At 41.9% G+C, this 22,224-nt stretch overlaps 1 protein-coding gene across 2 annotated transcripts in view; it reads right to left on the minus strand.

Moving 5' to 3' along the window:
* The window catches only part of LOC131047798 (pectin acetylesterase 12), a 160,916-nt gene that overhangs the window by 36,038 nt on the left and 102,654 nt on the right, over positions 1-22,224 (minus strand). Inside the window, exons 6-10 of one of the 2 annotated variants that reach the window (XM_057981582.2) lie at positions 6,536-6,660; positions 6,245-6,305; positions 3,591-3,647; positions 3,414-3,491; positions 3,218-3,301 (exon numbers count right to left, since the gene is read on the minus strand). In XM_057981582.2, coding sequence (XP_057837565.1) covers positions 3,218-3,301; positions 3,414-3,491; positions 3,591-3,647; positions 6,245-6,305; positions 6,536-6,660 — 405 coding nt within the window. Of the gene's footprint in view, positions 1-3,217; positions 3,324-3,413; positions 3,492-3,590; positions 3,648-6,244; positions 6,306-6,535; positions 6,661-22,224 lie in introns of both variants that reach the window. The other variant, XM_057981581.2, reaches the window with a different exon arrangement.

Raw genomic sequence — 22,224 nt, forward strand, 5'->3', positions numbered from 1 at the left:
AATTTTTTGTCATTTATGACACCTTGTGTCATTTTGGCGGAAACATGAGGTTCAATAGGATGTTGCAGGGATATAATAGGGTCTGGATGTGTCCAAACAATATAAGGAATTCTGCCTTTTGATGGCCTTGCAAGGATATATAGCAAAAGTGGAATTTGTGAAATCCCAAGGGGTATCGATATGTAGCTGAAAACGAGGGAAACTTTTGCCTTTACAATGTTTACGGGGAAAAAGGGGTGATGGGGAAAATTGTGGGATTCTGAGGGGTAATTGGATAACATCCGGTGTCAAAGGAAAGTTTCACAAGAAACATTGAGAGTAGGTGGCAAGTTGAGAGTTTGAGTCCACAAGGGCTTGTGCAAAAATAAGGTCGATATGGATAATTGTAGAGTTTTGAGGGACAATGGGATATGTCCTGTTTGGTAGAAAGTTCCACTAGAGTCACTTATGAGATGGAAATGTAGCCAATCAAGGGGCAATGTAAACTACAGGAAATTGATGAGATAAGAGACATGTTAAGGAATAGCACAAAGTTCCACAATTCAAGGTGAGCAAAGGTTTGGGAGGGGATTTCATGACCATGATGAGTTAGCAAGGATTCAAAGGCATCCAAGATGGGCCAAAAGTTGCACAATATTTGAACATAGGCTAAATTTCCGTAACTTCATAACTTGCTCCAATTCATCAAATTTGAAATGTGAGCACCCATGTAGCCCAACTTTAAGGTGACATCATCTCTTGGCCAAGAACCAAGTGGAATTCTTCAGAAATGAATCATCAACTCCTGTAAGAAAAACAAGGAAACAAGAAAACTAGAAAGCAAAGACATATACTTTTGATGCAAGATCGCATTTGCACCATGTACGCTCTTGAATCAAAAACTAACCTAATATGAACAATATATACTTACAATTTACAATTTTTAGAATATTTATGGATGACTGTGATCATCCAATACAAACTAACTAAATGTCATCACTTGGCCAAGAATCAAGTGGAATTCTTTGGAACTAAATCATCAACTCCTGTAAACAAAACAAGGAAACAAGCAAACTAGAAAGCAAAGACATACTTTTGGTTGATGCAAGATCGCCTTTGCACCATGGATACTCTTGAATAAAAAACTAACCTAATATGAACAATATGTACTTACAATTTACAATTTTTAGAATATTTTAGGATAATTGAGATTATGCAATACAAACTAACTAAATACAACCTATCTTTTTTATTTCTTAATCTAGAACCTAAGGCATTTTGACACACCCAACACTAAATAAAAGGTTTTTTGGGGTTTTGACTAATATATATTCCATGATTTGTGCTTCTAGAATGGGTACACCATTTTCTCCAAGGAAAACTTTGATTTCCAGTCCATGGATGTGGCATAAATGGCCTTTCACGTACCTATATGAGCTTGAATACTTAACATCACACCCACTAGAAATCCAAACATAGCCCCCACAACTTGGAAGCTTCTTTACTATATTAACATATTTCCAAAGGGGAGTGTTTGGGACTGTTTTGAAGTGAGGTCTGCCTATGGAGCTCAAAGAAATTCCTATTGTAAGACCCATGGCAACAAGTTCAATGAAAAACACATTCAAAAAATTGAAACAAATGAACAAATATATATATATATATACACACACACACACACAACTTATCTCATTTTAAAAATTATGCATGTGGTATAGATTCATAGAAGAATGAAAACAAAACAAAAATAAAACAAAACAAGGGAGTTCATTTGTAAAACAAAAATGTACAAAAAAAATTTAAAACTTAACAAAAACCTCTCCTTTTTAGAAATATTCCTCTATAATCTCTTTGGAAACAAATGTGCTCTTTCAAATGTATGGGAATAGCAAACTAACCACTTTGGGATGTTCACTGACCAATCTTCGACTCTATTCATGCAATGGCAAGCAAGAAAGAAAGTTCAACAAAGATGCTTACATTCAAAATAAAAGAAATGAGTTTGTTTTGTCTTTGAAATGTATATGAATCCATGTGCTAGGTTTTGCGTGGACATTTTTGGGTTTTTAGTCAAAGTTGGAAGTCAAAATATAAAAAGAAAAATCAAACAAATTCACTACCTTGGCATCAAAGTTCATCAAGTATGTTGTGGATCATCTCAAACAAACCCATAGGTTTGGGGCAAGGTCCTAGACAACGCCTAAGTAAGACTGGAACTGGACCTGTATCCAAGCCAAACTAGACCTAAAGCAACAAGCCCTAGAGCTCAAACTAGTAACATAGATGAAATTTAAATGAAATTGATTAATTAGACTTCAACTCTAGCCGTGACTACTTGTATAACATGCAAATTTTATTATAAATTATCTTGTCCACTAATTTTAATATTACATGGGACTATTAGTTGAACTAACAATTAAAATAATTACAATTTTATCCTTAGAAATCACCTCTCGCATGGCAAGAGATAAGTGATATAACAATAGCCACCTCCTAGCTATAAATAGAGGATGCTAAGAAAAGTGAAAAGCCATTAGTAGCGTGTTCCAACAGAAAATAGAAAACTCAAAATATGTTCTTGTTCCAAAATTGTGATGGTTAACAATAAAATGCACTATTTTTACCACAAGCTAAAGATAAGCCTTTTTGAATATCCAACTTTTGATGATTTGACTTGCCGATGATTTCCTTTATTTCAACAAAGTCTAGTGAACCCTTTAACAAAGCCCTAAAACTTTGACATTCTGATGAGCATACCACTTGAATCCTCTAACTAAAAATTACAACCTTATATGCTTTGAATTTGGTGAATTCATTGTTTTGTAGACTCCTCTGTGAACAACTCCATTAATAAAAGACATCAAATATTAAAATTTTTGCCTCATTTCTTAAGAACGACTTTCTTTGGCAGATTGACAAAATCAAAAAAGGTAGTCAAAGTTAAAATGTGTGCTAATATTTTCCATATGCTAGGAACCAGATTTTCGGAAATACATATAACTTAAAAAAGTGTGCATGTATTTCTGATTAAGCATTTGTCTTTTCAAATTATTTGATTCATTATCAAAAATCATTTATTTCCGATGCAAGTTTCCTTTGGTAACTGTTTGACTTTTTCTGATAGTGGCAACTGACTTGGATGTGTTGTTGATACAATTTAATGTTTAAAACATCAGATTTCACCTTGACCAAGCTCAACAACAATAAACAACTGCAAGAAAGAAATCAGAAATAATACCTTGCAATATCTCCAATTGAGCTGAAGTGCACTTAACTGGGTTAATCTTACAATAATGCCAATGACCATGAGGATCAGCTGATCCTGGTACCAAAATATTATGAAACTGGAAACCATGCAAAACACAAAAAATTGACTTGACTATGTTGGGAAATATTTTTTTAATCAATGATAGTAATAATAATAAAGAAATTACCTGCCAAGTATCATATGCTGCATTCAAGACAAATATGGGTGTTTGGATGTATGGTAATAGATATTGTGGGAAAAAGCACTGCGATTTCATTCCACGAAAACATCAGACATATAAGGCATTCCTCTCAAACATGGAAATATTTATGTCAAGGAACAGATTGTGAGCATTATATGGCACCTGGTTTGGATCTGATTGTGAGCTAGTACATGTTTGAGGTAAGTTCTTCTCTACTCCCTGCAGTTAACAATATTGACAAGTGCATGAAAATACAAAATTATTGAAACCTTAGGAAGAAAATCAATGGAAAGTGTTTTCAAAAGTATTTGTATCCATTCCCTTTGTTTCAAATTCAAGTATACTCATTGAAAGTAACAGGCTAGTGGATACAAAATTCAAAATGTGGTTGAGTTGTATGGGATAACTAACCATTTTTATGCTTCTAAGATGCAAGTGCAAGATTCTTATGATTTGTTTTTAAGTAGAACCATTTATCAAAAAAATTGAAGAGGGAAATCTTAGATCACGTTCAGATCAATGGAAAATTAGATTATATATCAACCTATAAAATTAACCATGAAACTGAAAAAGGCCTGTTAAACTGTGCAGAATAAAGTTCATGGACTAGCAGAGGAAAATTACATTTACTAGAGTAGAAATATTAAGGATCGACTCCCCTACTAAATAAGACATACGTGAATACAATAAATAGGCTTGTAGGCCTTAAGGTGCAAAAGTCCTGAATTCCTTTTTCAGGAAACATAGGCACCCTCTGTTCTGAAGCAATCCTTTTCATTCTAGAAGCCTCACACATGACAAAGACGTTCCTTTCCAATTGCAAAATACCAACTAGCATAATCAATAATTATATGACCACAGGAATAGGGCACTACAACCATGCATTTTGTCCCTAGTGATCTCACTAGTATTCCAGACAAATAAACCTTTATGGAAACATCTCACAGGCACCAATTATCCATAATACTCCATTTGGTAGTTCATATGTTTTTAAGTAGAACCATTTATCAAAAAAATTGAAGAGGGAAATCTTAAATCACGTTCAGTTCAATAGACAATTAGATTATATATCAACCTATAAAATTAACCATGAAACTGAAAAAGGCCTGTTAAACTGTGCAGAATAAAGGTCATGGACTAGCAGAAGAAATTACATTTACTAGAGTAGAAATATTAAGGATCAACTCCCCTTCTAAATAAGACATACGTGAATACAATAAATAGACTAAAGTGCAAAAGTCCTGAATTCCTTTTTCAGGAAACATAGGCACCACCTGTTCTGAAGTAATCCTTTTCATTCTACAAGCCTCAAACATGACAAAGACGTTCCTTTCCAATTGCAAAATACCAACTAGCATAATCAATAATTGTATGACCACATGAGTAGGGCACTACAACCATGCAGTTTGTCCCTAGTGATCTCACTAGTATTCCAGACAAATAAACCTTTATGGAAACATCTCACAGGCACCAATTATCCGTAATACTCCATTTGGTAGTTCATATTTTTCTAGGAGGAGAGTCCTTTTATCATTGAGGGAGACACATACCAATATGAGTGAAAAATTCATCTCACTGGAGGTCAGTAATGAGCCTTCAAGAAGGAAGTAATTGACTAAGAGAGAATTTAAGAAGTTGGTAATCCTTTTTGAGGAGAATCTCCTTTAGTCTAAGAAGTAAAGGGAAGTAAATGCATATGTTCCTAGCAGTTCAAATCAATTTATTTAATCACAGCATAGTACACAGATTTTCCAGAACCATGTCTACCTCTAATTTAAAGCTCATACCATCTGTCCCTAGTCAAACTCGAGGCGCATACAATCAAAAAGATTCTTGTCATTCCTTGTCTATCCAATGCAAGGAATGCCCTGTTTGTTTGTACCCACACAAAACTCAAATTTCATGCTTCATTCTGTTAGGTTTATTGTGAATTTATCCTCAGTTTTATGTCATTGCCATGTCTAATGTAGTCTTCCCAGTCTGTTTACAAGGTCATCTTGTCATGATCTGTGCTTCAACTAACAGTTTTTGCAAGGTAATCATGATTGCCATGAGTCCAGTGAAGTAAATGGTGATGTTCGAACAGATCAGCAGCATGCAAGAACAGAAAACAGAGCAGATTCATTTTCTTTTCTGCCATCATTCAAAGGAGATTCAAGTGCATTTTGTAGGGAGTTCTACCACAATTTTCTCTGCCAATCTAATAAATTCGCACCCAGTCATCTGATCAGAAGTTGGCACACCTTTTGCAAGGCAAAACCATATGAAATCTACACCCAATACATAGGAAATTTGGCTCAGACTTAAGTAATTTCTACCAAGGTGAAGGAGTAAAATTAGGCACACTTTTTGATGGCAAGAACCCAAATAAATCGCTGCCCAGAACATAGAATATGGAAAATTATTAAGTGATGTACACTTAAGGAAGAGGAGGGGAAATTGGATTAAGTCAGAGTGCCTATAAAATTTAATTAAACAATTAGAAAATCCTGTCAGCAGTGAGAAAACATGGCTAAGAGGTATTTCGTGCATGCCTAGGGTGGCTCTGCCACATTGTATCTGTGCCAAGGCATGAAAAAGTGGCAGGTACTTTAGTGATTTTCAGCTTCACCATTCACACTTTGCAGTCATATCCTTTAAACTTGATACTCATACTTAAAAAGAAGAAGCTTGGGTGTGTCATGAAAAAAGATCCCTCCAAATCCTTGAGTTAGAAGTAGAACATTGTATGACAATAAGGTGCATTAAATTTTATTTCAAGACAAAATCTCAGACAAAGGAAAGCATAAAGAACCAAATAACAATTTAATGAATACCTGTAAATTAGCAGTGGCATTGTAGAAAGACCTTATGTGCTGGGTTCCAGATATGTCTTTCCTGTCCATCGTGAAGGTAAGAACATAAAATAGGATTAAATTATTGAAAACATGATTATTCCTGTCATATTTTAATAGTCGTTCAAAAAAGATATTTAGAAACCCAAAAGTTTGAAACAATCATAATTTTGTAATCTTTACTAGGAAATGGATTGATTCCTTGGAATATCTGATAATTGCAAGCTTCTTTTTACTTTTTCCTTAAAAAGAAGAAAAGAAGGATTAACATACGAATCGAGAAAAAATCCAGCATCACTGTGACATTTCACAGTTGCAGTTCTTGGTAGAAGAGCCCGAAAATCATCACAATGCAAGAATGTTGCTAAACCCCCAGCTGAACAACCAGACAGAAGAGCCTTCAAGCAAGAATTACTGTAATCAGTGCATTTGTTCATAGTTTATACCATATGAAAGAAACTGATGTCTAATCAGATGTATGCTTTGGCACTATCTAATCAAATGCAACAGCAAAAAATTTACATTTAGTATTTGTCTTCATCCTTATTATTCTACAACAGAGACGATAAGTTCAAATTTGTCTAGAATAGAAGAAATCTAAGAAGAGTTTTAAATAGAGGATCTATGAAGTAACAAAAATTATCAAACAAAAAATTTAAACAAAATTGAAATTATTATTGAAATATACCAGCCAGAAATTTTATCCAAAAACTTGCAAATTTTCAAAAATTTTGTCATACAGGCATTTCATCAAACAGTTTGCAGACATCAGCAATTACAAAATTATTTTTTCTCAATTTCCCACGGCTGATTATAGTTATTTTCTAATTTATCTACTGAAAAATATATACTCCAGATGAATTATATGAATTGCTGTTATGCAATGTTACATTCACAAATTCTATACAAACTACTGATATTACAAAGTAAATAATGCTCATGAAACTAAATGTCTGATCTCATGGCAGAGAGTCAACAATCCACATCAGCATCCAAACGTTGTGCTTGACTCCCTGTGATGACTATACGACACCCCCAAAGCACTGACGTGCAATTGCCATGAATGGTATGGCCATAGTTTGCATACTCAGACTCGGAGAGTACTGGCAAACCCAAAATTTTCAACTCGGCAAATACTTGACAAAGAAAAAAGTCGCCAACTTAGAAAGTACTAAAAATAAAAATCTCTTAAAGAAACATATATTTTTTGTTAAATTTAATTTTAAAATGTATTAAATTAAAAATTGATATCTCAAAAGAGAAAATGCATGGTTTTATAGAAAAAACATGTGAAGAATGCATTTAAACAAGTGTTTTACCTGTGTTGACATTTTTACCCATGTTTTTTTGCATCTATAAAAATACGAGAGTTAAACTTGTGAAAACTCACCCAGTAAAAAAAATAGAGTAGTCGGCAACTCAGAGAGTACTCGCAGAGTTTGTAAACTATGGGTATGGTAGCCTGCTATAAGCTGCGACCTCCACAAAATAGGCAGTGGCAGTTTTTTTAAGGCCTATTCAAGGTTGCAATTACCATTGGCAAGGCTCATAAAGCCTTTAAAAATATTATAGCTGTTTTCTTTGAAGACAATGATGTGGTATGGTCCCTTTGGAGAGCCACCATGTGCTAAAGCTGAGAAGGTGCTCAGCAATAAATTAATATATTTGATTTTTAAATCAATTACTTCTTGCCACATGCTGCACCATGATAATGTCGAATCTTTCTTATTTTGCACACATAGCATGTCTTCACAAATTATTACTTGCAAGTAAATCTCTATGAATTTGGACCTAGATTTTCAGCGTTTGCAACTATCAACAATACCTATGTTTTCCCTATTTAGATGCACATGTGAATCCACCATTAATTTGAATAGGAAGAAATATTTTATCTCTCAAGACAAATACACATAGGGTTTTCATTCCAGGGTTTGAAGTTGAACTTGCATTCCAAACCTTGCAAATGAGAGAAAAATAAAATAACCAAGATGTTGTAATTTCCTATTTTTTCTCATCCTTTTATACTTTGCCTGCGAACTTTCAATAAAATAATTGAGTAAACTAAGTTGTCCAAAAAATAACAATGTTTAGACAACTTAAATTTAATTAATTAAAATATGCCCTCTCCAAGCCCTAGAATTAGCTTACGGAAATAAAATAGGTTAAGGGGTCCATCCCAAACACCTATATTAAAGAAGAGGACATTACAATCATAGGATAAAGTTATAAACTAAGTTTCCAGGATACAATACAGATACGATACTTTTGAGTAAACACTAGAACATAATACAAGGTGAATATATCTATATAGCAAGTACATGAAATAGAACACTACAAGCACACATATGAGCAGAGATGTGTTTGTTATGTGAAGTCCAATGGACTCACATATTTTTCCCTCCAATACTTTGTCTTTTCTACTTCTCTTGGAGATGGATATAAAGTTATGGATAATGTAGTCATTTTGTATTGATTGTTGAAGCAATTCTTTGCTGCTGTATTTATAAACAAAACTCAAATATTGATACAGAGATTTCCCCCACTACCTATAGATGTAGCCAAACTGGTGAACAACGTAAATCCGCAGTTCCATGTCTCAATCTGTCTGTCTTTCATTCTTTATTTCTGATTCTGTTAATTGGTTTATTCACACTTCATATTCAACAATTGGTATCAGAGCTCAATGAAGAAGCTGATTGGAAACTTGTGAAAAATTTCCGGAAAGATTGAAGAAGCAAATAAATGGAGAATCAAAAAATTCTCAGGGCAGAAATTTGGATTGTGGAAGATGCAGATAAAATTGTTGCTGATTAAAGGAGACCTCTCATGCTGGAAGGAAAAGCCAACAAAACAAAATCGATGGCTGATGAGTGGGAGAAATTGGATAAGAAGATGAGAGCAACCATCATCCTCTCTCTATCCAGTAATGTTCTATTTAATGTTTCAGTGGAAAAGACATCGAAAGGATTTTCGGACAAATTACCTGATATATATGAGATGGTTTCCATTTCAAACAAAGTTTTCCTCATGAAGTTGTATAATTTGAAAATGAAGGAAGAGGAAGCATGTCCTATCATCTCAATGAGTTCAATACATTAATCAAACAATTGATTTCTGTCAACATAAATTTGGATGACGAAATTAAAGCCATCTTGTTGTTGTGCTCTTTACTGGATAGCTGGGAAGGTGAGGTGATGGCAATCAGCAATTTGGTTCCAACAAAAATGTACCCAAATTCGATGTTGTTGACACTCTCCCTACCAAAGACACGACGAGGAAAAATCAAGGAACCTCATCAAGTGGTGCCTTGATTTTTGAAAATAGAGGGCAACATCCTGAAAGAGATAGAAACTGAAATAATAATAAGAGATCAAAATCTGCAAAAAGTTCCAAGTCTACGGGAAGAAATGGAGGTTGTTGGTTTTGTGACAAAGGAGGACACACCAAAAAGAATTGTTCGGCATACAAGAAAGTGCAAAATCAATCAAAGGACAGCGAAGTTAATCTTTCAAAAACTATCAACTCTATGTCGAGAAGCTTTCAAAAACCATCAAGAAGGCAAACTGGGTAGAGTTTATCTTTGTGACAATGAACCTTGTGGTATAGTTGGCAAAGGTGATGTGATGTTGCTACAAAGAATAGAAATAAGTGGCTATTATAGCATGTGAGGCATGTTTCTAAACTCAAAAGGAGTCTGATTTCCACACGACAGCTTGACACTTAAGGATGTAGCATCACCTTTTCAAACTCTTCGAAGGTGACCAAAGGAGACTTAGTGGTTGTAAGAGGTAGCAAATTAGGTACTATATATGTGCTAGAAAGTCACAATGAAGTGGGAGCTGCGATGGCAGTTGTGGATGTTATCGGAAAATATGTATAGTTTAGTAATGTTAATTGTTGATAGTTAGTTAGCCGACGGGTAGGTATTTGGAGTCGCGACGGTTGTGTCGCACCCCTTCGGCTATTATATATCGTACCACCTCCGGGTGTTGAAAAACATGTAATGTTGACGACAGATTATAATATGAACATCTCTTGACATTAATGGAAAGCTTATTCTGGTACTTCTTTGGTATTTGCATTGTGCATTGCTGTTCAGTTTCTGTATTCTTCTTGTTTACCCAGTGAGGTAAACATTTGGCGCCGCTGCCAAAATTATTTCGGGAGGGACGGGAATATACTACATGGCACAGGGATAATGGGACAACCATTGCCCGAGGGGACGAGCAGTAACCCTGACGAAGATCACCAAGAACTGTTCGAAGGAGAACGAGCACTCACAAAAGATTTCGCTTGCATCCTTCAGGCGGCCATCGAAACACACGTACGGAGGGAAGCCACCATTGAGGCTGTTCCAGAGGATGCTGTGTGGAGCGCGCTTGGTGTAAGCCCGGCCGTGAATCGTTTGATGAGCAATTTGCCTAACCTTCTGGCTCAAGCATTTTTGGCTCTTCAAAACCGCAGAGAAGACACCTACCGTGAGAACCGACGACAGCAAATCTTACGAGAATTTCATGAGCGCCAGGATGACGGATGGAGGGAAGACCGATGAAGGACAAATAATCCTTAAATTGTGAAGGGAGACAAATAAAGAACACTGTTAGAAGCAGAAGAATTATGTTGATTGTATACAAAAGAATGAATTAATAAAGACGTGTTGTGTTTTGGTTTGTGTTGTGAAACATGAAATTGTACCACAATTAATGCCCAATTTATTGAATAAAGACAGAAATAAGAAATTAGAAACTGACGAGTGGGAGGCTGCGCAGAAGGCTTTGATTTTGGAACAACGTGTAGAACGTAGACGGAGGCTGAGGCAACTTGCCGAAGGACGACCAGCCGAAGGGTTGCCCGAAGGGAACCAAGGAGGTGTCACGGAAGGTGCAGAAGCCGAGGGGAATTTCTACGCGTCGCCAGACTACTGTAGAGCGAGAAGCCTCGAAGAGTTTCTGGAGGAAACTAGGTTACGGAGAGAACTAGTTGAAGAGACTCGAAATCGGTTCATAGACTTATCTCTCACGCCACAAAGGGAGGATCACCGAAGGGAGCCGGGCACGGGTAACGACGAAGGGGAAGCTAACCGCACGGTAGGTACAAGGCAGAACACCGTACCTTCGGTCACCACCACAGGAAACATCAGCGGCATCGGAGGGAGCAGCACCGGAGGGCAGACACAGCCACAACCACCTCCAAGTGGACGACTTCCATCAATGGCGAGCAAACAGAAGTTGCCCAAATTCAACGGGGATAGCAAAGATGATCCCGCACGGCATTGCCGTACCTGCGAAACCATCTGGACAGCCAACGGGGTGACTGACCAGGATGAATGGATGAAGTAGTTCCCCGCCACACTGAGAGGAGTGGCAATTGACTGGTATTCAGACTTGGATAAAACCGGGGTAACTACGTGGGATGAATTGAAGAAAGCATTCGAGAAGGAATTTCAGCTTCTCCGAGATGATAATGAGATAGTCTCGAAAATCTATGGAACAAAGCAAGGAAAGAAGGAGACCGTACGGGCATATGGCCGCCGGCTAAAGGAATTAGTCGGAAAGATGGAAAGCCAACCGGCTGATGGCTTAAAGAAGCGGTGGTTTGTCGAGGGTCTGAACCCTAAGCTACGACGAAAGATGAAAATTGTGCCTCCGACATCCTACGATGATGCATACAACCGGGCCATGGACTTGGAAAGTGAAAATAAGACGGCCAAAAAGAAGAAGAATAGATCTTCGTCATCCTCTGAAGATGATACGTCGGAAGAAGAGAGTAGCAGTGATGAGAAGCCGAAGAAGAAAGTCACGACCCTTCAGAAGGATATGGAACGGATGTTAAAAGAGTTTAAGACAATGAAGGGGACCACAAGCAAGGATGATGAACTGTGGTGCACGGATTGTAAGGAGAGCGGCCACACAAAGGGTGCCTGTCCCAAGAAGGCATTCTGTGACATCTGCCAGATCATGGGACATTCTACGAAGGAATGCCCATACAATCTGAAGGCACGTAACCAGCAAGTGCTCCTTGCACATGAGCAGCCCTCCACATCGGATTCAAACAATAATGCATCTTCCGGAGGCTACCGAGGAAACCGACGAGGCGGACGGGGGAATAATAATAATTCCACCAGAAACAGGGTCCAATACGATGCGAAGGGACGCTCGATGATTCAATGTAGGGCTTGCAATCAATGGGGTCATTACGCATGAGAGTGTAATAACAATGACACCGCTCAAAAGCTATGTTGGTGGTGTGGCCCCGGTGACCATGAAGATGCCGATTGTCCGAAGTCTGGTGTAGGGGCCAATCTGATTGATATCGAAGGCAACACACGGGGTAAAGAAGCCATCCTTGCTCTTACCCGAGGGCAGGCAAAGGAAGCCCGATACCCCCATCCCCGCACGGAGAAGCAGAGAATGACGGAGGCAAGGGAGGAAATAGAAAGGGCCATGAAAGCCCAACGGGGAGAGACACACGAGTCATCTGGACCCTACTGCACAGACGCGGAGAGGAACATTGTACGGCAGATGCTCCAAATGGAGGTACCTGTGAAACTGGAAGATCTCCTACACACCATACCGCAATTGGGGACAGTGTTGTTGGGCACAAAGGTTGATAAACCCAAACCGAGAGACATGGACGCTCCCATACTAGGAAGCTCGGCAACAAATCCAGTTGTACTTACCGTCAACAATGGCCGACACCCAGCCGTGGTGGAGATGGGCATCCTGGGCACCATCCTGACGGATACTATAGTAGACGGCGGTTCCGGAGTAAATGTCCTTCCGGAGGAGACATGGAAAAAGCTAGGAAAGCCCACTCTGTGGCCACCTACGTTTAATCTGCTAGGTGCAGACCAACATGGGATTAAACCCCTCGGCATGTTGATGGCACAGCAAGTCACCGTGGGTGCACAACCTTTTGTACTCGACTTGGTGGTCATTCCATTGAAACAGAAAGGGTATGACGCCATACTTGGAAGAGGATGGTTGGTGGCAGCGAAAGCAAACCACAACTGGAAACGAAATACACTCTCGATGGAGAGCGGAGGCAAGAAATTCACTATTGATCTCCGGACGCAGTTGGTGAGCGAGGAACTTGCCTCTTCCTCGGGATCTGAATCCGAGAGGGAAAATGACCCACGAGACGAAGGGAGAGAGGGGATGGACCCAGATGCCGAAGGTATATTAAAAATCGGAGGTTGCTGTTCGGAGGATGACATAGATTCACTAAATGGATTGTTCCATTGGCAGCAGGAGGACTATGAGATGTTCTCACCCTCCTGTAATGTATTAAGCGTCGAAGGAGAAGGAGAGGAGCCAGATCAATATCCTCCAGAATACGGGGAGTATAAGGAAGGAGAAGCTACAATGGACACCGTACCTGCACATCAATTTGGAAACAAGGAGGCCATGAAGTATGAAGAACCGACGGTGAAACCTTTGAATCTAGGTACGGAGACGGATAAGAAAATCATTCTGGTAGGAGATGACTGGAACCCAATGCTGAAAACGGCCGCATTCAAAATTTTCACCGAATACAAAGATGTATTCGCATGGACTTATAAGGATTTGAAGGGAGTCCCACCGGAGTTATGTGTTCATCGTATTCTATTGGTACCAGGCGCAGTAACAGTACGGCAGCGATCGTACAGGATGAATAAAAACTATGCTGCAAAAGTACAAAAGGAGATTGAACGAATGCTGGAGGCCAAGATTATCCTTAGGGTGCAGAATAGCGAATGGGTATCCCCCATCGTAATATCTCTCAAAAAGGATGGTAACGAGATCCGGATTTGTGTCGACTTCCAGCGACTCAATGCAGTTACCATCAAAGATCCATTTCCCATACCGTTCACGGACTCTATTCTTGAAGAGGTGGCCGGCCATGAAATCTATTCATTTATGGATGGATTTTCCGGCTATAATCAGATATCAATAGCGGAGGAAGATACGCTGAAGACGACATTTGTGGTGGAGGGCGGAGTATATGCTTACAACCGGATGCCCTTCGGTCTCTGCAATGCTCCGGCAACGTTCCAACGAATAATTCTCCACATTTTTGATAAGATGTCCGTGGGTAACTTCAAGGCGTTCTTGGATGATTGGTCCATCTACAGTGGGGAGGAGACGCATCTAAAGGCACTCGGAGAATGTATGGACAGGTGCCGAAGGGCACGACTCGCACTGAACCCTAAGAAATGCAAATTCATGGTACCTCAGGGTAGACTACTCGGACACAGTGTGTGTAAAGCGGGACTTAAAACAGACCCGGATAAAGTTCGGGTGATTGTAGAGATGGAACCCCCATAGGATGTCTCCGGGGTAAAATCTTTTTTGGGACACATCAGATATTACCGAAGGTTTATAAAAAATTTCTCCCAGATATCTTACCCCCTGGATAACCTCACAAGAAAAGGGGAACCGTACGTATGGGGAACAGCGCAGTCGGAATCCTTCAAGGAATTGAAATCACGACTGTTGGCGGCACCAATATTGGCCTACCCAAACTGGGACAGAGAATTTCATGTGCACGTCGACGCCTCCAACTATGCAATAGGTGCAACATTAGCACAAGTTGGGGATCATGGGTTGGATCACCCGGTCTACTTCGCCAGTAGACTACTCTCGAAAGCTGAGAGGAATTACAGTACAACTGAACGGGAAGCGCTCAGCATGGTTTACGCAGTACAGAAGTTCCGGCATTATTTGTTGGCGACACCCTTCACCTTCTATGTAGACCACCAAGCTTTGATGTACTTGGTGAATAAACCTATTATTCAAGGACGGGTGAGTCGGTGGCTGTTACTACTGCAAGAATTCACATTCAACATTATAGTACGGCTAGGGAAGAGCCATGTGATCGCTGACCAATTGTCACGAATCAAGTCGGGAGAACAAGCGGAGGGGGTGAATGATGATTTTCCGGATGCGCACTTATTCCGGACTGCGGTTTTACCATCCTGGTACACTCGTATTGGCGAGTACCTATCGACGTCCCAGTTCCCTCGGGACATGCCACCAGGGGAATGACGCAAACTGGTTCTGAGGAGCCGAACGTTCCAACTGATCAATGGACTCCTTTACAAAATGGGGACAGATCAAGTACTCCGCCGATGCGTGATGGAGGAAGAGATACCGGGGATTTTTAAGGAAGCACACGAAGGACCCGCAGGAGGTCATATGGGGCCGGACACGACGGCCAGGAAAGTACTGTTAGCCGGACTATGGTGGCCGACGCTACACAGCGACACCAGAGAATGGGTCGGAAGCTGTGATACATGCCAGAGGGCCGGAAAACCACTAAAACGAGACTTCATGCCATTAAACCCTTCAGCGGCACAAGAGTTATTCGAACGTTGGGGGCTTGATTTTGTGGAGCCTTTAAAAGTCAGCAGACCGCGGCGATGTACATACATCGTGGTAGCTACGGAATACTTGACAAAATGGGTCGAAGCACGGGCCCTACCCGATAACACCGCGGTGAGTACAGCCAGATTTATTTATGAACAAATTATCACGAGATATGGAATTCCACTTCAGATAACAAGTGACAGAGGAGGCCATTTTGTGAACCATGTGGTGAGACTCCTTACGACGGAGTTCAAAATTTTTCACTCCTTGTCCAGTCCGTATTACCCGAGGGCCAATGGTCAAGCGGAGGCGACCAACAAGATTTTGGTTTCGGTCATCTATAAGTCGTGCGAGGTAGAAAAGGAAGATTGGGAGGAGCGACTACCGTCGGTGTTATGGGCATACCGCACCACCTACAAAGTAACGACGGGCCAGACACCATTTCAATTAATGTACGGACAGGAAGCGGTAGTACCGATGGAGTTCATGGTGCCAAGTCTCTGAATTGCTATTGAGAATAAACTTGGCGATATGGAGAGCCTGAGGGAGTGCCTATATGCTCTAAACAAACTCGATGAACGAAGGCTGATGGCACAATGGGTGACAGACGTGGCCCAACAACGAAGGAAACATTGGCACGACCAACACATTCGGCGGGCGAGGTTCACCCCGGGGCAGTTAGTCTTGAAATATAATGGACGAAACGAAATTAAGCCGGGGAAATTCAAAGTCCGATGGTTAGGGCCCTTCCGGATACGTGAGGTCAACACGAACGGGGCGATAAAGTTATGGACGCTGGACGGGAAGGAGATACCAGACGCAGTCAACGGGTCGAAACTGAAGGTCTATCACAAACGGAGGGAACCGGCAACCCCAAGTCAGACAGCCGCGGCTAAAAATTAGAAAATTGGAAAAAAAAAATTATATATAAAAGAAAATTTGAAAAAAAAAAAAAAAAAAAAAAGAAGAAAAGAAGAAGAAAAAGAAAGTGGCCACCGTACGGTGGGCCCACCGAAGGCGGCATCACCGCACGATGGAACCACCGTGCGGTGGAACCACCGACGATGGAGCCACCGTGCGGTGGCACCATCGTGCGGTGGGACCACAGATGGTGGCGCCACCGTGCGGTGGAACCACCGACGGTGGCACCATCATGCGGTGGGACCACCGACAGTGGAGCCACCGTGCGGTGGAAGCCACCGAAGGCCCGTGGAAATAAAAACGCCGCGCAAGCTATAAACACCGCCAATTTGGAAGAGTTTCATTGCACGCAACCAAGTTCGAACACGTACCCTTTCTAATAAAGCGAGGGCTATTCACCAATACACCACGAAAACCAGGGAACGAAGGAAACACCACACGATGCCAAGGAAAGGAACATCACCGAAGGCACACCACGCCACGCCGCACAAAGGGAAAAAGGAGCGCCGAGGATAGAAGAAGCCCACGCCGCACACCACCGAAGGCCACGGAAAAGCACAAAACGTCGTACGAAGAAGACCACGCCGCACAAAGATAAAACCCCACGCAATCTCTGAAATGGTCCTTCGTTCAGGGATTTGAAAAAAGGGGGGCACTGGAAATAACGGGAAATTTTTACTGCAGTGGCATCACGTGGACGAGTTAACATTTTTTTTGGTTTTATCGTAATTTGGTCTGAAAGCCTTCTCAGATTTTGGCACTAGGAGACTAAGCCGCACAATCCCACGTAGCCAAGCCAAACGTAAACTACAGAGCCACAGGTAGACCAGCCGCACGGCGGCAGCCAAAAAGAGAGGGCGGTTACGAAGGGTAGATTTTTTCTAAAACAAATCAGTTACCAGGAGATAATGGAGTCTGCAGGAAAAAGAAATTGGAAAAAACGGTTGCAGGAGGGCAGCCACATGAATAAGGATAAGCGAGTTCTCCCTTCGGGTGTACGCATAGCAGGTAGCACAATGGACGCCACGCAGAAGAGAAAGACACCACAGCAACGTGCCGCACGAGGGAAGAACGCATTGACCCCACAGCATATCACCTTCGAGGGATTGAATGGGTCCGAATGTAGAAAATGGTGGCAGGATACACCAGATGATGATTTGGTGAAGAAGAGCCTTCGGAAAGCAGGAGTGGAGTGGGCCGTCCGAATGCCTGTGTTTGCTATTCGTGAGTACGAGGGAGCATTACAGTTCATGGTTGATACCTTTGATAGCCATTCACAGACGAGTACTTTTGAGTACCTTGGGAAGGATATCACAATATCCTTCAAACTTGCAGATTTCACTAGAGTGTTTGGCATCCCAGGCATACATGGCAAGAAAGTTGAATTGAAAGCTAAGAAGATGACGCGGGACGAAAAAGAATATTGGATTAAACTAGTGTCCCGCCACTTGACCAAGGCAGAATTGGATAGCATTGTGGATGCCACGAAAAACTGTGGGATACGTAGGACCTTTGTTGCAGAGGGTCACTGGCGGTGTATAATGGATGTCATCAAGAGCAGGTTGACGGGGTCTGGTAGGGCATCCGACATCGCTCTCCCGCAAATCATATTGATGAATGGACTTCTGAATGGCGTTATTTATGATTGGGCTACACTGTTATCAGCACGGATGTGTGAGTTCTTGATGATGGAGCAGCGCACGTTTTACATGCCCCACTATGCCATCGGATTGTTTCTAGAGGCCACGCGAGAAGTAGTACCGGAGGCAGAATTGGAGATACAGCCGCAGAGACCATTGAATGTAGGTGAGCCTCCTATCATGCATTGGAGACACCTTGACATTGGCCATTCTTCCGCGAAACGAAAAAGGATAGTAGAGACCCCCTCGGCAGAACCTGATAGTGGAAGAGAGACTTCCAGCAGCGAAGAGGTTTCGGAGGAGGAGGATTCGACGGAGGATAGTAGCAGTAGGGCGACAGAAGAGGGGAGGATGGAGCCCGTGGGGGAGCGAGTCTTGTTTGCGCCACCCTCACTACCACTTGGCACACTTGTGAGGTCATCCGCGGGAGTGGGAGGCATGTCGATTCCAGCATTTGGGGAGGGCTGCACGCCCGTTGCACTTGGGCCCATGTAGCAGGTGGCATCACCTTCCATCGTACCACCTCCGCAGGCTAGTGCGCCACCCGCGGGACCGCCTCCGGCCATAGAGGCACGTACAGAAGGCATGGCGGAGTCGTGTGGATCACCGTAGCAAGTAGTGGCAGAGGAGGAGCACAGGGAGGTGGTCGATGCAGAGCCTCAGGTGCGGTTGGACGTTGTGGGATCCGAGGCAGTAGTGACTATGTCTGCCTCCTTGTTGGAGGAGCCCATGGATAGACACACTTTAGAGGTGGAGAGAGGTCCGGAGGTGTTGAGTACGGATCCATCGGTGGTGGCTATGGGGAGTTGGCTGACCCGGCAATTTCAGATGACGGTGATGCCACCAGTGGGAGCTGTTGTATTCTCACCTCGGCGAGAGCCTCTGACGGAGGTGGTAGACTTGGAGGATTCATCGGGTGAGACACCGGTACCAGCAGTAGGGCAGGAGATAGGAGAAGTCGTCCCTACTATCCAGGAGCAGGCGGGGGTAGAGGAGACACCTTTGTGCTAGCAGGATGCAGCAGTTTTGGTCCCACTTGAGCCTTCTGCACCTATATCGGGGTCCCAGCCTTCGGGGCAGGATGGGGAGGACATTGAGGCTTACTTAGCAGACATGGTGACGAGGGGTCGGCGAGTGGTGGCCACGGCTCAGACGCGAGCTTCGCAGCAGGTTGTGGAGGAATTAGAGCAGGTCCTCCAGTTTATGCGGGTAGGCTGTCCGACAGCTTTTGCTACATGCTTTGAGTCACAGGGGTGGCCAGCTATCCAGACAGATGTGATGCTCGAGGCTTGGAGTGTGCCTCAGCCTGTCGTGGAGAGTAGGGTGACGACTCTCGTCCGACAGATTGCGCAGGTTTACAGGGATGCCTACTATGCATTGCGGCAGACGCAGCATGAGTCCGCGGTCCGCGAGGCTGCTCGTGTAGAGATAGAGAGAGATCTCGCCAGACAGCAGGCTTCGTGGGCAGCCGAGAGGATGCAGTTGTTAGCACAGCTTGAGACAGCCCGTGCAGAGAAGGTTGCGGTTGACACCTGTCGGAGGAGCAGAGTGCACGGAGCCTTATGCAGCAAGAGTTGGATGCTGTTACTGCAGAGCGGGGTTTGTTGCAGACTCAGTTGGTTGGTATGACAGAGTCCGCGGATACCAAGGAGAAGGAGTTGCTGGAAGCTGCGCATATGGTGAAGACGGCTTTAGAGAAGGTGTTGGTGGCGGAGCGGGATGTGGCAGCACGCACTCAGCAGGTTTATGACCTCCACGCCTGCCTGGCGGCCCAGACACCGGCATTCCAGCCTTCGACTTCAGGGACGCTTCCTCGGCCCCCTCCTTGACTTTGTTTTGGGTGTATATATGCATTGTCTCCATTTTGTTGTTAGTCGTCGGAGACGACTTCTTTTTTGGGGGGGATGATGTTATCGGAAAATATGTATAGTTTAGTAATGTTAATTGTTGATAGTTAGTTAGCTGACGGGTAGGTAGTTGGAGTCGCGACGGTTGTGTCGCACCCCTTCGGCTGTTATATATCGTACCACCTCCGGGTGTTGAAAAACATGTAATGTTGACGACAGATTATAATATGAACATCTCTTGACATTAATGGAAAGCTTATTCTGGTACTTCTTTGGTATTTGCATTGTGCATTGTTGTTCAGTTTCTGTATTCTTCCTGTTTACCCAGTGAGGTAAACAGTGGACAACAAGACGAAACTTTGGCACAAGAAGTTCGAGCATATGAGCAAGAGGGAACTTGAAATCATGCTCAAAAGGGATCAACTTCCAAGTTTGAAATCCATTGATTTGGAGTTGTGTGAGCATTTTATTTATAACAAAGGTGGCTCAATTTTTTGAAGACCGAACATGACAACAAGACAAAGCCTTTGGAGCTTGTGTACTTGGATGTGTTTGGTCCTACAGAGCTAACCTCTATTAGAGGAGCAAATTATTTTCTCACTTTTCTTGATAATTGTACTCACAAAGTGTGGGTTTATATGCTAAATAGGAAATCAGAGGTATTTAGGAAATTTAAATTTTTTAAAGCTATCATTGAGAATCAAATCGAGAATAAAATAAAATGTTTGAAAACAAATAATGGGGGAAAATTTTGCTCTTTGGAGTTTGATAATTATTGTACAGATATTGGCATCCAACATATCAAGATTGTTCCATTCACCCCTCAATATGTATCTTTGTTGGTTATGAAGAAGAACAATATGGTTTTAGATTGTGGGATCTGTTGGACAAACAACTAGTTCCCAGTTGGGATGCGATCTTCAATGAAAAGGTTTTTCCAAGTCTGCAAGCACAGGGGATGCAAATAAGAGAGTATGTGCCTTTATCAGAGATTACAAATAGCAATTCCCAAGCATTGCAAAGTGGAGGTAATTTGCAACCATCTGCACAAGGTATAGTTGGAGGAACAAATCATGTTATTTCTCTACCCATTGTAACAAGAGTTGTGGAAGAAGCTCCTTTCTCACACCCCCTATTACCCCCCTGTTACCTCTGCTATACATGAGGAAACCCATCCCATGAACTTAATAGATGAGGAGCCAGTTCCATTTCCATCACTTACAAATTTTCTTGTGCCTGGACTTATTACTACTTGTCCTCCACATCATTCTTCTTTGCAGCAGCCTGGGAGGATCACATGCATCTCCATCCAACTTCACCTGTGCTAGAGTTGGATACCACATGGCTGACACCTCTTTCTACATTTTCGTAGCTTGTTGTGCATGAATTTTTTCCCACACGAACTACTATGCAAGCTCCAAACTTGTCACTCCCACAAAACGCAACTCCTCTACAACACAATACAAAATTTGAAGCACAAATGTGCCGGTTTGTTGATGCACAATTTGTTACACGGCCTGCTCTCCAAAGTTTGCAAGTAATATTGCAAGATATACAACATGAAAATTTGGCACCGTCAATTACCCATTATACTCCCACACAACCCTAAGAAATATTAGAGAGGCCACAATCTAAAGTCTTATCACCTGTAAATGATAGAGAGGCCAATTTTGGTGATACATGGGGTATAAACTAGCGTGGCAATGCTAGTAATGCATAGACAAAGAAGGAGAGAATACATTCCAATTTAAATTTTGAATACAAGGGAGTCATGTTGGAAATGGTGGCAATAATACTAATGTTCATTATATTGGTATACATTTCTAATCAAGCGGAGCTAGCTGCCTTCAAAGAAGCCTGCAAAGTTATCAACTGTGAGAAATGGATGGGCGCCATGAAACAGGAAATGGATTCATTAATGGCCAATCATACCTTGGATTTGGTGAAGCTTCCACCCAATGAAGAGCATTAAAGAATCGATGGGTGTACAAATTGAAAGAGGAAGAAGAAGACAAGAAATGCTATCAATCTAGATAGGTAATGAAGGGGTATGAATAGCAAAAGGGGATAGACATTAATTAGATTTACACACCAGTTGTGAAGATGACCACCATTCGAGCAGTTTTGAGCTTGGAAGCGGTGTATGATCTCGAGTTAGAACAAATTCATGTCAAAACTGCATTTCACCATGGCGGCATAGAAGAGAC

Source organism: Cryptomeria japonica, chromosome 8, assembly GCF_030272615.1.
Source record: "Cryptomeria japonica chromosome 8, Sugi_1.0, whole genome shotgun sequence".
Lineage (NCBI taxonomy): Eukaryota > Viridiplantae > Streptophyta > Pinopsida > Cupressales > Cupressaceae > Cryptomeria > Cryptomeria japonica.